Consider the following 17,374-nt stretch of genomic DNA (forward strand, 5'->3'; position numbering starts at 1 on the left):
TCAAACCTGAGGCAGTTGGAGGCCTGGAGCAGTTTGGTCATGATGATTGAACAGGGGCACAAGTCAATTTGATAGTTACAGAAATGGTGTGATTCATTTTGTCCAAGCCAATTTAAAAAAATTTATTGTATTGTATCACAAAAGGCGGCACGGTGGCCGACTGGTTACAGCGTCAGCCTCACAGTTCTGAGGACCTGGGTTCAATCCCCGGCCCCGCCTGTGTGGAGTTTGCATGTTCTTCCCGTGCCTGTGTGGGTTTTCTCCGGGCACTCCGGTTTCCTCCCACATCCCAAAAACATGCATTAATTGGAGACTCTAAAATTGCCAGTAGGTGTGACTGTGAGTGCAAATGGTTGTTTGTTTCTATGTGCCCTGCGATTGGCTGGCAACCACTTCAGGGTGTACCCCGCCTCCTGCCCGATGACAGCTGGGATAAGCTCCAGCACGCCCGCGACCCTAGTGAGGAGAAGCGGCTCAGAAAATGGATGGATGGATGGATGGATGGATGGATGGATGGAATTTTCAGTAAGTTTGTATCTGTTAAACTTTGTCAGATTCAGTCTGTCTTTGAAGGAAGTGTACCAACAATTTTGTCTTCGTACGTAAGAGGACAAGTTCCAGTTTAAAACTGCATGCATGATTACTGATCGCAAAACCATCCTTTCGCTACCATTTCAACGACTTGCTCTATCGGAGCTCCAAAGATTACTTGAATTTTAGTCTTGAAATATTTTTTTTTAATTAATTCTCCAAATAAATAAGCACTTTCTGGGGACAGTAAGAAATGTAACCACAATTCCAGAACATTGAAATAAAATATAAAGAACATTCAGACAGTATTTGAACATTCATAGACTTGTAATACTGTATTTACCCTGATTACATACTTCTAGTATTGTTAATGAATTCATAAATGGTCCCATGTATGTTGGATCAAAAACATTCAACTGGTTAAATCAGTATAACAAGTATGAAATATTTAAAAAAAAATAGCAATGCATGTGCTTCTGCTGGTTCCCTCATTTTTCATTTTGGCAGTTATTATAGCTTCAGGCGATTCTGATCATAACTTCTATTCAACTTGCACTTCAAATGAAACATTTGCATTCTTTACTTTCAGACAAGTCCAGTTGTTATTTTGTGTTGTACAGTGTCTGCTTTTATTAATCATGTTCACAATACAAAGCATTTGTGCTCCTCCCCGCTCTGACACTCAATCCAATAATTGGTCATAAATGCAAGGTGGAGGAAGTCACTTGGCCACCTGCTAGTTTTTATTGCCAGCCATCCATTTTCAGTAAGCTTGTTTTTCCTGAAGTATCCTGTGAGAAATGTGGATGTTGCCTCTTCCTGAACTTGTGAGTCACTGTCCTCTCCTGCCACAGTGAGCAACGACAGCCTCTTGACGTAGACAAATGTCGGTACTTTTCTGTCACAGTCCTGCATTTGTGTTGTTCGCAGAACCACATGCATGTCTTTTTAGTCAGTTTGTACAGTGTGATGGGGTTTCAAGAAATATGTTTTCAGTAGTATTATCTACAATTCTTGCAACTTGTTGCTCCTACTTGATAAAGTATGCACCCCCACCTCCACTAAAAATGTTCACATTTATACTGTGATAAGTACTGTATATTCAATTCGATGTCCACAAGCTACACCCACGCGAAATCTCTGGAGTTGTAGGAATAACATTTGAAATACTAAATATGATAAGTGACCTTTAAAGCAACACAATACACAAACTAATCTTTAAACATGTACATTTTCATAAAAACTCAGGTTTGAGCTGAGATATTCCAATAAACCATGACATAAATAAAGATGTACTTTCCCCCCAAAAAACGTTTATGTGCAATACAAATGCTAGTTGTCTAGCAACTCACATTTTGGTGACGTGATGATGCAACAGAACAAGTACATTTAATCATCAAATAATATTCCACATATAAATAAAACAAAAATGTACAGTACTGTAGTGAATACATTCTCCACAAGAAATGGTATGTTAACTGAGATTCTCAGTGTCAATTATAATTAGCTTTTTAGACGTCTGCAGCAAAAATCAATGTAGAGCAAGTGATGATAATAAATATAAAGAGCCAATTGTTTTTTCACCACAGTGTTGTACCACAGCCTCCATTTCTGGGAAGTGTCATTGGCCACCGTGGCACTGCCAAGTTAATATCAACGTATATATTATTAAGTAACTGTACACCTTCACCACACATTCTAATACCCAAAGTTGTTAATTCTTCCCACATTTTGTTTCATGTTCGTCCCACCGCACACAGAGTGATGTGGCCAAATGTGATTGAACTGGGTGATTGTGAACAAATTACAGTCAGTGACTCAGACACAGCTCGCACACATACTGGCGTTCTTATTGGAAAACAAAGTTTGGATGCGCCACATTTACTGTAGTAAATTATTTTTATTGAACACCAAACAAAATGATTGTGTGATTGTCCTTGCCTCTCTTGCTATATAATATGTGCAGAATTATTTACTGTGTGTGTGTGTGTGTCTGTATATAATATATGTACATACATACATACATACGTGCACACGTCAAATTTCAGCAAAACTAGTGGTCCTTAGCCACTCATTAACACTAGTTGCAGAACCTTGAACATTGCGCAACAGTAACGTCACGTTTGGCCGCATCACTCTGTGTGGGACGTGCCTTAGTTTGACAGTTTTTGACTCAGATCATTAAGATTAGTTAATTAACCAATTACTACTTTACCCATTAGTCTTTTCAGGAATGTAATGAGGTGCTCTGGACTCCATCTTGTTTAGTGCCCATTCAAATGCTTAAACTTAGAAGTCTGCTGGCCTGATCATCATAGATGTGGCCTTTAGTGAATATCCTGAGCCCTTCCAGTAGTACCATTTGATGCCATTGAAGCGATTGGAGTTTTGGCCTCGCTGGTAATACATGCCATTTAAATTAGATGGCCCACAAGCATCAAACCACCAACCTAAAACATAGAAATACAGAACAACTGTAGATTATATTTGGTGATGATTTTGACTTAAAGAAAAGATTTTCTCATATTTGTAGGTCCAGAATTATTTTGACATTGACAAAGGGTAGACTTTTTGCTTCAATTTAAGCGTTTTTCCCCAAAAATAGAGCATTGGCTATTTACAGTATTTATGTAGTGTTCCCTCCATTTTGGACTCAGTATTTGGATAAAGTAACTTAATCCCATGGGCCCCAGTTAGCCCCTAAGAACTACATGAGTAGCCCACTGGTTTGTTCTAAAACTTGCTTGCCAGTAATGGGACATTGTGATTTTCTCGAAATGCTGTCGATGTGATCATTTCAAAATGTAAAAACTGGCAGAGATTTATAGAAACAAACTGTTGCATTTTATTTGTTCCATAATTATTGTGAGAAATCCTTAACATGAGCAGTTTCTTCACATAAATTAATATAATTAATTAATAACAATAACACTGAAAATTAATTTGAGCAAATTTGTAAAGTTTGAAAAAATGAGTTAAAAAAATGTTGGTGACCCCTGTCCTAGGGGCAACGCTGAGTTCATCCGAATGAGATCAGAATGAGAATCAGAATAACTGAGCTGTAAAAGGCTACCGTTTATGACTGTATCTTTAAATCAAATTGTGTTTTAATTATCTTTGAAATGACCCTTATGGAGGCTTGTGGGTATTCTTGGCAGACCTAGAAAATGTAGTCTTGTTGTTTCCACTCGTGCCATTCTCCTTTTAAAACTTGTCATTTACTTAAGTATTGCATTTGTTTATATATAGATTTGGTCTTTCATGATGGACAGCTTCATATTGCCAGACTCTGTTGTCTTTTGTCTGCCTCTCTGTCAGAGGAGTTGTGAATGATATGCATTGAGAAAGTCCTCTGTGAGAGACCCCTTATGGGAAAAAGGACAGGGTTAGGGTTTTCTTGCTTTTATGCTCACTTGACAGAACCCTAACGCAGAGGCAGACAGAAATTCCGACAGCAGAGTCGCTTACAAGGCAATGGAAAGAGGACCTTTAAGCTACAAAAGGAGAAAGAGAAAGCTCTGTTCCCAGGCTCTTTAATGTCACCGGTTGTAGTGGCTGAATTCCCTCAAGAGTTGATCAGTGATTAACTGTCTAATTGTGCTCTTTGGCCTGGCCAGAATGAACAGTAGTCCTCGTAATGTCGTTCCAAGATTTTAGGAAAATGCCAAGACACATTTAGGAGAGGGGGGGAATTTAAAAATAGCTGGCGTCCAGCACATTGTAATTATTGCATTTTAACTAATGCATACAATTATGCATTACTCTCATTCTATGAGATTAAGTTTCTTACCTCCTGTTGTCAGTTGTGAGCATTTGCAAACACATTTGTCATTGTCTGCATCCTTTGTACTGAAATCACTTCCTGGCTGACCGATGCTGCTTATTTTGCCTGCTGTTCCACTGTAGCCTTTAAGGTGTATCCTGTGGCGTGGAAAAGGAAAAATTAAGGAAGTAGAAGGAGGAAGTCAATAACGCTTGTTCCTCAAAATATAACTGACATACCTTCAAATACCTAACAAACACCCAATCTGACAGGCAAGCAAGTTTATGGAATTGATAAGAGTGGATTCTTTGATATTGTTTTTACGTAGTTTTTTTCCCTGTGGTTTAGAAATTCAACAGGCAACATTTATTTGATTGAGTACGATAAACATATACTGTAATATTGCATGTGAACCTCCCTACACTTAGTGATCAAAATACATACAGTAATAGATCAAACCGATAATAGCTAGGTCGATGTGAGGCCCAAATAGAACCTTATCAGGCAGTGCAAAACGAAGTGCCAATACACCAACGGGCTTCTGGCACAGAGCCATGTACTGTATGTAACTAGTGAATACAGTATGCTTATGAAGTAAAAATTCAATACTTTCTGGTGAATTTCAGGGATTTTCTTTAAATTAGGAGCAATATATGAATCAATAAAGGGGGTAAGGAACCATATGTGTTCAAAAATCTGAGGCTGTTTTCATAAAACTTATGTAATCAAATTTTGAATGACGTTTTCAAGATAACAGATTTCTAAAGCCGTGTTATATTTTGTCCGTTGTTACTTGTGCTATAACAGTGGTCTGATTTTAGCCTAAAGCATAAACTATTTACGACAAACGCCAGCTAGTATTTATTGCATTTATTACCCAGAGTACTAGTAGTTAATTTGATGTTGTGAACACCACTTACCTGTAGTTTTGTCCTTCACCATCGAGTGAGAACTGGTCATACTGGGAGAATTCAGAGTTCCCTTCCCAGTCACTCAATTGGATCCTTAGGCTGTAGGAATGTTGACTTGTCAGGCTGGATACAAATTCATTTCCTAACCAGAATTCACCTGAAGGATCTCCAAAACCCTGCACAAAGGCAAACAAATAACTTTAATCAGACATAGTACAATGAGGTGATTTCTTCCAGTACATCAACAGAGAAACAACTTTGAGAAATTGGAAATAACCCTGTAGCCTAGGCAATATTTTTTTCCTCAAGGAAAGTATTCTACCTTTTTATACTCTTGCCACGTACGGTGAAAGTCAACACTGCCATCAAAGCGTTTTTGTAGCACTGTCCAGCCACCTGCCTCCATCTCCATGTCACAGAAAGCCTGCAAACCAAAAGAAAAGTTGTTTGATCAGTAATTACAAATAAGAATTAAATTTCTACGCCCTGCTAATGGTCGTTTATAACCGGACAGCAACAATATCTCATTTTACTTCATGCTAGGCACTTATAGTCAATTTCATTGAATGTTAAAAGATTAAAGTCCAGTATTACACTCTGAAAGTACTGGGTATCTAAGGAGATCACAGTTGTAGCTCAAGCATGCGCATCATCGTGGGGGTTGTCCGGACGTTTTAGTTTCTCTGCTGTTTGAACAGTTCATCCAATGCTCTGCCATCTGCGTCACTTATGTAACGGTGGGCAAGTCAAGAGAACTTGTTGCTGAGCACAAGAGAACACGTTCCTTAGCATAGCTATGACTTGTCACATAAAAAAAAGTAAAATAATTAAAAAAAATATATATATAACTTAGCATTTCATTCTAACACACCATAAATGACTGTTATCAGACTTATATAAAAGAGAAAACAAATCTCTTATGAACCAACATCATTGGTGTGTGATTTTTAATTATTTTATATTTATTAATTGTGTGTGTGACTCAGACAATCATATCTTATGTCAACACAGAAATGCATTTATATGTAAATTAGTGTACTGATCGTTTAATGAAATATTTTGCCACATTTTGAACTGCACACATCAATCAAATGCCAGTCACCCAATAAAAACATAATAATCCAAAGTTGTTGACTCTTGGATCTTTAAAACCAAGTAAAAGCGCAAATGGAGGAGGCACGATTTTGTCTAATAGGGAAGTATTATGTGTGCAAGAGATGGTAGTTAAAACGTTCGTGTAAATAAGGCTTTGGTTTTATTTGCTTTTTTACTTCTACAAGGTTGTCTTAATGTTTCATATGTGCTTTTCAGTTGACAGCAATGTAATGATTCATGACACAGAATGTACTTCACCTTAACCTCCACAGTAGTATTGGGTAAAGTGAGAGTATAGACCCCACTCTTTGTGTTTCCTGACTTGAAGACAGCAGCACAGTCCATGTATGTGGAGGGAGTATCCTGCATCATGGCAGGTTTGGTCTCTGCAATGTATGAAGAAGTTTTGTTTGTTTTGACAGCACAAACCTGTTAAGTTTGTATTTCAAAACATTGCATAAAAAAGAAAATAAATCACAATCTACAGTAACCCATATAGAGTATCTCAAAAAAGTGAGAACACCCCTCACATTTTTGTAAATATTTGTGTTATATCTTTACTCACACACACACACAAACACACACTCACTCATACACTCATACTGGTCACTGGAAGTTTAATATGGCAGCATCATGGCCAAAAACTCTCTGAAGGTCAGAAAAGTAGAGTTTTTGCTGTACATAGAGATGGCCTAAACTAGAAGATTGCCAACACCCTGAAAGGGAACACTACAGTGGCCAAGCCCATACAGTGGTTTAACAGAACAGGTTCCACTCAGAACAAGTGGCCGACCAAAGAAGTTGAGTGCACGTGTTCAGTGTCATATCCAGAGGTTATCTTTGGAGAATAGATGTATGAGTGCTCCCAGCATTGCTGTAGCTTTTGAATGAGTGGGGGGTCAGCCTTTCACTGCTTAGACCATAAGCCACACCCAGCAACAAATTGGTCTGTGAAATTGTTGTCGTAGAGGGTAGCCTCTTCTGAAGATCATGCATCAAAAAGCCTGCAAACAGTTTGCTGAAGATAAGCAGATGAAGGATATGGATTATTGGAACAATGTTCAGTGGTTTGATGAAACCAAGATTAACTCATTGGTTCAGATGGTGTCCAGCATGTGTGGCAAAAACCAGGTGATGAGTGCAAAGACAAGTGCGTCTTTCTTACAGTCAAGCATGGTAGTGAGAGTGTCATGGTCTGGGGCAGCTTTAGTACTGCTGGCGCTGGGGACATAGAATTTATATTGAGGGAAGCCAAATTGTACTGTGGCATACTAAAGCAAAGCATGATCCCTTCCCTTCGTAAACTGGGCTGTCAGGCAGTATTCCAACATGAACTCTGTGTAGGGTTAGGCATCATTTGAATTTGAGCGATTCCGGTTTCGCATTTCGATTCCTGTTCCAAACGATTCTCGATTTTTATTTTTTTATTTTTTATTTTTAAATGGGGCTGGGTCCAAAAGGTTTGCATGGTTTAAATAAAGGGTGTCCAAATTATGAACATCCATTTTCTTAGCAGCCTGGAGCATAAACTAAAATGAACATTTGACTCGGGGTTCTTTATAACCAGTATCACTATCAAACACATGAAATACAAGGCAATGTGTGTGGAACTAACCCAGTTGACTTAATATTCATTCATTAGTTTCAGCTAAAAGTTAAATATAGCATTGTGAGAGTAGTTATTTGTGACTGTTTTATCACGTCAAATGGTTTATATGTGCAAGTTTTAACTTGACTTCCTGTTTTAAGCATGTAGCCTTTTATTTTAAAGAGTTCGCACCGGAACTCAGCCTTTTGGCACGAAAAATAAATTTAAAAAATAAAAATAAAATGACAGTAAAATACAAGAGTAATGAATGGAATCAAATGCTCTGCAAAACGTGGAGTCCTTTACCTACCCACGGATGAGAGACAAGATTGGTGTTTTTGATACTGTGAGACAACGTTTTGTGAATTTTGTCCCAATTCATTGTGATGTAAAGTTGCTAGCTTGACGTTTGTTGAAGTTTTAGCTCAACGTTGATATTGTAATGCGACTGTTTCTGCTTTCTTTCCAGTAAGGTAATTTAGATTTTATTTTTGTATCTATCATCAGCTCATACGTTGGTTTGAAGACTAAAATAAATGCTAAAAACAATCAGTGCAAGAGTGCAACCCACCGTTCAACTTGTTAGCTGCCTCAATGTTGGCATAGACTTTTCACTCACCCAATTGACTTGACTGACGTTCCACACGGTGTAGGCTGAGGCTCTGAGCGGGAGGGAGCACATCAGACTTCTACACATTGTGAAAGCCTCCTTTTGCACAATATAATCTTAATCCAAGTCCCAATTCACTAAGGTGGCTGGTCATTTATTTCAAAATACAGTAGTTAAGACAAACTTTTCTTTGGCACTGCCGTTGGGCACAAGCACGTCTTCGTGGGTGTTCTTCGTTGGTTTTTGTCGCTTCTTCGTTGGTTTTCGCCACTTTCTTCTTTGGGGTCGGCAAAATGTAGGCATCAAAACTGGGAACCAAATTTTTTTTATTTGAGCGATTCCGGGAGAACCGTAATTTTAGTCCCGGTTCCAATCGGTTCTCAATTCTTGATGCCCAACCCTAGTTTTGGGTCCTCAAAGACAGTCATGGCCTTGCTGAGGATACCAAGAAAAGCAGTGGGTCGGACTGGCCAAGCCTGTCTCCAGCCCTATATCATATTCAGCATTGTGGGATATCCTCAAACAGAAAGTGGAAAAGCACAAGGTCTCTATCATCTAGGTGTGTAAAAGAATTCCAATGGCATCCTCTGGTGAACTCTATGCTCAAGAGGGTTAAGGCAGTGCTGCAAAGTAATGGTGGCCACACAAAATATTTGGGCCCAATTTGGACATTTTCACTTGGGGGGGGTATACTCGCTTTTGTTGCCAGCACATAAATTGCTGTGTGTTGAGTTATAGTAGCAAAGCAGTAGCAAAGTGGCCAGTGTTGACCCATGAAAAAGATAACATTACACTAATGTGAGGTGTGTACTCACATCTCTATTATGTGGCTTATGGTTAAATTGGGTTTTATAGAGGATATTATTTTGTTTGCTAAAGTGAATGGTTGTAGGAATTCTAAGGTGCCATAATGATTGTGGTTGTAAAAATATTTTTTTTTCTTCATGATTAAGATATGAGCCGGTAAGGTCGACGACTGGTTAGCACATCTGCCTCACAGTTCTGGGGACCGGGGTTCAAATCCCGGCCCAGCCTGTATGAAGTTTGCATGTTCTCCCCATGCCTGGGTGGGTTTTCTCTGGGCACTCCGGTTTCCTCCCACATCCCAAAAACATGCGTGGTAGATTAATTGAAGACTCTAAATTGCCCGTAGGTGTGAATGTGAGTGTGAATGGTTGTTTGTTTCTATGTGCCCTGCGATTGGCTGGCGGCCGGTTCAGGGTGTACCCCACCTCCCGCCCGAAGGTAGCTGGGATAGGCTCCAGCAGCCGCGGCCCTAGTGAGGATAAGCGGTAAAGAAAATGGATGGATGGATGGATGGATGGATTAAGATATGCATACTTGATGTCGCTGGCAGTCACGTTTAATATTGTCAATATTCTAGTGGTCTTTTCCTGGTAACCCACCTTGGGCTGAGCCAGTCGAGAAGGTGTGAATTAGGTGGTTCACAGTATCCAGGAGCTCCTGTTGCTGATGCTGCAGGACACTGTTGTTGGATGACACCCTGAGCAACTGTTGCTCCAGCTCGCCAATGATGGCCGTCTGCCTCTGTATTAGAGTCTGAAGTTGGTCCTTTTCCACTCGAAGCATCTTCTGCTCCACCTGCCTCTGCTCCTCCAACTCCTTTACTTTCTTTTCCAACAAGCTGAGGCAGTGAATAATTTAGGTTACTAGTTTCAAAAGCAGTTTTGTCTCAGGCTTTGGTTTCCGAATGTCAAGTATTGTCATGTCCTCACCTGTTTTTGTCATTCAGCTTATTTATTTCATTTGTTTGTACAATAACTTGTTTTTCCAGTTTATTGGTCGACAAAGAATTCTCAAGCAGCTGCCGCTCAAGTCGAGTTGTGTGATTAATTACCTGGAAATACAAGAGGTTATAGTCGTATAATCAATCTTGTAAACAACCTGCATTTTTAAAACCATCCACAGTCCAGTTTATAATGAGGAAAAGGGGTGTAAATGTGTGTGTGTGCATTGATCTGCACAGACTGCGCATCTTTCACAACACACACACTCACAGCAGTGTTGTTGCTAATGGTGAAATCAGATCAAAGTAACTCGCTAGAACCAACTCCAGAGTGTTACTTATGAGCCAAGCCTCAACATGCGAGACACTGGGGAAAGGGTGTGTTATTAACGAATACCATGGTGAAATACTCGTTGCAAAAAATAGGAAATTGGCTCTCGAAAGAGCGTATGATGCAAATGAACGTAGCATGTTGTTCAATGCTGCTGCATTAATACAGTTAAGGTGACTGATATCCAGCTGGATTTTTATGCAAAGATCTCTCTTACACTGTAGTGTTTAAGCAAAAAGTCTTGCAACACTTCTCAAATTTGATGTTCAGTGTGTTATAAACTAAGCTATACTGTATTGACTTTTTGCCCTGTTTTGTAGGATTATTTCAACAGAAGCTTACTTTGCACCTCTAGAGTGAACAAACGGGCATTTGCGAAATGGAAAAATGTGACAGGAAAGCAACTAAATTCCAATGGAGCAGATGTATCTTAACTTTGGGAAACTTTCAAAATCTATGTATCCCTACAGACAGTATTGAACAAAATTCTCGGGTTGAGCACCTTGCCTCTCTGATTTCCCAGTTTGGGGGAAACTGAACTCAGCAGAAAGCAGCTTGTTTACGTGGATTCTACGAGTGCTTCTCCAATGGATCTGTTGATGTCTTTGAACAGACGGATGTCTGATTGTGACAAACTGATAGACTCTTTCTGTGGGAATACAAGTGTGCTAATAACAGGAAATGCTGTTCTGTTGGCTCACACAAGGTCCTTGATGTTAAGCCACAATAATAAACTGACACATCCATTCCTGTTTTTCCACACATTTGAAAAATATATACAATTTGATATTGTGTAATGCAGAGAATTTCTTATTGGAATTGAAATTAAGTGTAAAAATTGGCCTTATGCACCTATATATGGTTTTAACTATTTTAATTTGTTGAAGCATGCAAAGTAATTTAATGAAAAGATATATGGTAATATTATTTTAGGTTGTGTGAAAGCAGGACAATCCAAGATTCATGTTTTGCTCGTTTGTTTTTTCAGTTATAAGCAGTAGCCTCACCTGTGCCTCCACATTGGTCAGTTTCCTTGTTTGCGCTGCAGTTTGACTGAGCAGGTTTGTTCCTATTTCAATCATTGTAGCTGTGTGATTTTGCACTGCACTCTGTTGGATTTGGACCATGTCCTGCTTCATGCTCTCCTGGATGTAATTCTGTAGCTGTGGCACAAAATAAAGATGTTTTAGGAGTTATAGATTTTATCATTAGAGAAAACTAATTAATGATAATCCAAACAATCAAAAGCACACAGTGTAACATTATCTCTAAGGGAACAATAACTGATGTCTTGCTCAACAGCATCCCGGCAGTACTTACAGTAACGGCGGGAGCATGTGTCAAGCAACCAATCCCAGTTTCTACTGTATATTGACCTCTTTTCCTTTACCTTGCAGTCTCTGATCCAATTTCTTAAACCAGCAGGTGTAGCAATTTATTACAATATCAATTTATAAAACAGGATGACTAATAATATATACAGTACTGTGGAAAAGTATTGGACCCCTTCTCAAATTCTTATATTTTTGCATAGTTTCCCCACCGCAATGTTTAAGACCATCAAACAAATGTAAATATCAGACAAATATAACCCAAGTGAACTTTAAATGCTGTTTTTAAATGGTGATTTTATTTATTAAAGAAAAAAATAACTTCAAAGTTACCTGGCCCTGTGTGGAAAAAGTAATTACCCACCTTGTTAAATCATGAATTTATTCTGGCTAATTACAATTTTTGGTTAGTTGTCAGTGATCACACCCAACCCTGATTACCTTCAGACCTGTTCAATCAAGAAATCACTTAAACAGAAAATCAAGTCGGAGAAAAGATCTAAAAAAGCTGCACCAAAATGACACGATCCAAAGAAATTGCAGAACAGTCGAGAAAGTAACTGACATCTATCAGTCTGGAAAGGGTTAAAAAAAAATTCTAAAGCTTTAGGATTCTAGCGAACCATAGGGAGAGCCATTATACTCACATGGAGAAAACTATGGAATGGTTATGAACCCTCCCAGGAGTGGCTGGCCTACAAAGATTACCCCAAAAGAACAGCAATGACTCAAACAGGAGGCCACAAAGGAACTCAGGACACCTAAAGAACTGTAGGCCTCCCTTGCCTCAGTTAAGGTCAGTGTTCATGACACAACAATAAGGAAGAAATTGAGCAAAAATGGCATCTATGGCAGAGTTCCAAGGCGAAAACCACTGCTGAGTGAAAAGAATAAAGGCTCATCTTACTTTTGCAAAAAAAAAACATCTGAATGATTCCCAAGACTTTTGGGAGAATATTACCTGGACTAATGAGCTGAAGTTGAACTTTTTGGAAGGTGTGTGTGTCATTACATCTGGCGTAAATGTAGCACAGCATTTCAGAAAAGGAACCTCATACCAACAGTCAAACATGGTGGCAGTGTGATGGTCTTGGGCTACTTTTTCTCCTTCAGGACCCTGGACAATGTGCTGTGACTGATGGAACCATGAATTCTGCTCTTTAATAGAATATCCTGAAAGGGAATGTTCAGCCATCAGTTTGTGACCTCAAGCTGAAGCGCACTTGGGTTCTGCAGCAGGATAACGATCCACAACACACCAGCAAGTCAACTTCTCAATGGCTTAAAAAAAAATTGCAGGTTTTGGAGTGGCCTTGTCAAAGTCCAGACTTGAATCCGAAATGCAGTGGCATGACCTTAAAAAGGCCATTAATGCTCGAAAACCCTCCGTTTTTGCTGAATTCAAACAATTCTGCAAGTAAGAATGGGCCAAAATATCTCCACAGAGATGTCATGGCCAGTTATAGAAAACACTTGATTTCAGCTGTTGCTGCTGAGCATGGCCCACCCAATTATGACATTTAGGGGGCCATTAGTTTTTCACACAGGGCCAAGTAAATAGTTTTTTTTGTTTTCTTCTTAAGTGAAATCACAATTTAAAAACATTTTATGTTCACTTGGGTTATATTTGTCTGATATTTACATTTACATTTGATGATCTTAAAGTGGGGAAACTATGCAAAAATATAAGAATTTGAGAAGTGGGCCATTACTTTTTTCTCGGCACTGTACTATAATGTATGTTGCAAAATAAAGATCACAAATCAATATACAACTGTATCATCATGGCATGATCAATCTCTTTTGATGTCCATATGAAAGGTTTTAGCAAAGGCTTATTTCAGTAGTCTTCAGCTTCAAGATAGAGTTAAAATTAAAACAGTAACCTTTTCTATGTTCTTATGTACCTTACGGTATGCCAGATTTAGACCAAGACCAATCATTAAGTTATTTCCTGCATGGTGTTCCTGAGTGCCAATCAGGTCACACGACTCGTAAACAGGATGGAAATGTTGAGTGAGGAGTTACATCCTTCATGACACTATGTCGTGTTAGAACTGCAAGCTCACCTAAACTGAAGATATATATTTTTTATCTGCACAGTTTTCATAACGATTTTACAAATATGTCTTGAAGCTTCAGTTAGTGCGCATTTAGTTTATCAGCATCTTCTGGCGGCCAAATCATTCTTTGTGACACATCCAAAGTTGATGAGCGGCCTTTTGAATTGTTGTCACGATGTCTTGTTTACAGCTAATGATCTAATCAGTTGTTTATTCCCCTGGCCTCCAAGTCATCCAGTAATAAATGGCTGTGTTCCTCAGTCACACACAAAAAATCACATTTCCCCAGCTCTTTTAATGCAAGGGCAACTTTAAAAAATCTATCAGAAATACAGTACTGTTATTGTTCACTATTAACTGCAATTACTTATTGACCTCACATTGACACTTGCACTAAAATTTTTGCATTTGAATTGAAGCTGCCACTTTATAGCTTTTTCTATGTATTCGGTTTTGAGTGAGGCATTGCCAAGTAAGTGAATTCTTTGGAATTGTCTTGAAAAGCGCTACTCGTCTCTTGAGTGAAAAGTCAAATTCCTACATTGAATTAGACTGAAGAAAAGGTGTGTTCAGCAAGCCCTTCTTTAAAAGTGGCAGCCAAATTGGTTGTAATTTAAGTTTGAGTTACTTGAACTGGTGCAGGTAAGTTTGATCAGGATACTTGAATAACTCCCACCGGTCTTTCATGAATTGTGTCCGTAATGAATTAAATGCCAGTCTGATGTGCGAAACGCATATAAATGGAAATCCATGACATTAAAAAGCCTTGTTTCCACCAAGCTATATGGGTCAGTTCAGTTTTGTACTGTATGCATTTGATTGCGTTTTCATAGTAAAGGGTCCTGTAATATCCTACCCGAACAGTCCCACTTTTTAGTATCCCCTTGTTGGACTGATAGTCACAGTGGTACACTTCTGTACGCTTGTGGTGGTTGGAGCGACACACTGCTGTCCGGTGATTGGTTAAATCAAAATGGAAGAAAACAAAGCACCATTTATTAAAACAGAGGATCAAAAACAGTTTCTTGTAGCCTGATCAGGGTTTAGCTTATCTGAATTGTACTGTGGGAAACTGAATTGTTGACGTAGTTAGTTGTACATCTAAACCTTTGGTGGAACCTACACGTAGTACTTATTTTTCTATTTGATGAGCTGCTGAGGTGTAGCTTCATAAAGATTATCAAAAGAATTCCTTGCTAAGCTGTTCTTTGAAAAGGATTGTCACTTGTGTTATGTTACGAGAAACTCAAACTTTGAATGGCTGTTGTCTAGCTCTATTTTTTAAACACTTTCAGAAGAGGGAGCGTAAAAAAGAGATCTGCTCTTTTGTGCCTCAAGGAATGGACCGGCAAACTGAAAGGGACGTACACACTCCTCAATCAGACACCTGTTAAGTCTTTTGTTGCTTTGGAAGACATTGGGTCCTTATGCAAAGAATTTGTCTTTTCAAATTTGTTTAATGGTCAATCCAGCACGTTTAAAGGGTGAAAGTGCTTACTTGTCTTAATCTATAGCCTTACGTGTCATCTTTGACATTACTTCTCTTTTTAATTTACATACAGTATTGCTGTTGTAAAAACAAATAAGGGACATTATTGTAGCCCATTGGTAATATACAGTATAAGGCTATTTGTAAGTGCTCTAAGATCATTATCATGTACTGTTTAGCCATTAACTCTGTTACAGTTTCTAAACTGGAGAGCCTTGTAAATGACCACAATTATCGCACCAGGTATTTTCCAATTGTTTGTAATACTGTATACAGGTATGTACAGTCCGAGTCAAACGTTTAGACACACAACTCAAGCTATTCAATTAGGTTTTTCCAAAAGTATAGCTGGTACTGTGAAAGAAAGCATAAAAGTTGTTCAACAAAATAAATAGGTTTTAACTTCATCATAACTGAAGAAAGAGATGCCATCTTGGCCCATGTTGGGATTGAAAGTACTGTTACGAGTACAACCATACAAAATTTTAATGTGATCAAATAAAACCGCAATGTGTTGCTACGGTGCGTTCGGACAGCTATAAATCCTAGTTGTCCCTTGAGTTCACCGGGTTATAAATATTCTCCTGCAATTCCACAATCATTAAAAGTAATGTGGTAAATAATTAAAACATAAAATAGCTGATACACATTTGTCCTGTCATGTCAAGGTCTTTTTCTAATGGTATGTGACATAATGTGCAGACAGGACTTTACCTTAAGTAGCCACTGTGTGTTGTTCTCCATGACCATCTCCAGCTGTTCCAATCTGTGCGCTGACTCGTCAAGGTCTGTGGGCCCGTCCTTTTGAGCTGGATAATTGGAGCTGCTGCTCGGGCTTTGGCAGTTCTCTTGCTCAGGCAGCAGAAAGGTGTAGCTGCATGGCCCGTTTTGGATCTGATACCGTCGCTTGCCCACAGTACTGTCGGAACCCGTCCGATATCCCATCCCCACACTAACACAGACACTTAAAACGAACAAAAGGACATGCAACATTGTCATTGCACTTTCCTCCTCAGTTTGTTGTGAGGTTCAATAAGTTTTTCTTTCAAATGTTACTTTTCCCAATGGCATCCAACTGTAAATCCCCTTGAGGTTGTGCAGAGTCCTTGTCTAACCATTCAGTAGGAACAAAAAAAGCATTTGGAATCAGATGATCATTCCTGCAGTTTACCGGTGCCAGACTGCATGTGTGCGTTTTTCATCAAGGCTCCAGCCACTTGTTTGAGCTGCCCTTGACACCCCCGATTCGCCAACTGTGGCTTTAAACCACTCCTCCTTCCATGTGGCCACTCAGTGAAGCGCAGAATCTATTGTAATCCACACCAACAACACAGAGGCAGATGCACAAACTACACATTCTCTACTATATCCTACACAATGCCCACGTGTTTTTCCCTCCACTGGTTAAACAGCTACGCAGGATGCAGCTGTCCACCTCCGGCACTGTGTTATAGTCACAGTAGCAGCAAACAGTCCATTGAAAAATATTTGTAACTCCCTCAGAAAACATACAAAGATGATTTATTTATTTATTTATTTTTTATTTTTTGGGGGAGGGGGGCGCCGTTTTAAGCGCACTCCGGTTTCCTCCCACATCCCAAAAACATGCATGGTAGGTTAATTGAAGACTCTAAATTGCCCGTAGGTGTGAATGTGAGTGCTCATGGTTGTTTGTTTATATTTGCCCTGCGATTGGCAGGCAACCAGTACAGGGTGTACCCCGCCTCCTGCCCATTGATAGCTGGGATAGGCTTCAGCGCTCCTGCGGCCCTTGTGAGGATAAGCGGCTCAGATAATGGATGGATGGATGGTTTTGTTAATCATTAAACAGTAACATACAAATAACAGTAATCGGGGGGAAAAAATTACATTAATGTGAAATACATTTTTATTGGATTAATCAGTGGCATAATCA

The 17,374-nt window shown here is 39.1% G+C and overlaps 2 protein-coding genes across 3 annotated transcripts in view; one reads left to right on the forward strand and one right to left on the reverse strand.

Moving 5' to 3' along the window:
- mcph1 (microcephalin 1) overlaps nucleotides 1-17,374 on the forward strand; it is a 33,424-nt gene that overhangs the window by 11,255 nt on the left and 4,795 nt on the right. The window lies entirely within an intron of this gene.
- Nucleotides 739-16,676, reverse strand: angpt2a (angiopoietin 2a). Its single transcript, XM_061690546.1, has 9 exons — nucleotides 16,174-16,676; nucleotides 11,584-11,739; nucleotides 10,235-10,356; nucleotides 9,905-10,143; nucleotides 6,559-6,686; nucleotides 5,528-5,629; nucleotides 5,215-5,381; nucleotides 4,322-4,452; nucleotides 739-2,981 (listed from the first exon to the last, which is right to left on the reverse strand). Exons 1-9 carry the CDS (start codon nucleotides 16,456-16,458, stop codon nucleotides 2,821-2,823), a joined length of 1,491 nt encoding a protein of 496 aa, XP_061546530.1. The 5' UTR covers nucleotides 16,459-16,676; the 3' UTR covers nucleotides 739-2,820.

The sequence above is a fragment of the Phycodurus eques genome, chromosome 11 (genome assembly GCF_024500275.1).
Source record: "Phycodurus eques isolate BA_2022a chromosome 11, UOR_Pequ_1.1, whole genome shotgun sequence".
Lineage (NCBI taxonomy): Eukaryota > Metazoa > Chordata > Actinopteri > Syngnathiformes > Syngnathidae > Phycodurus > Phycodurus eques.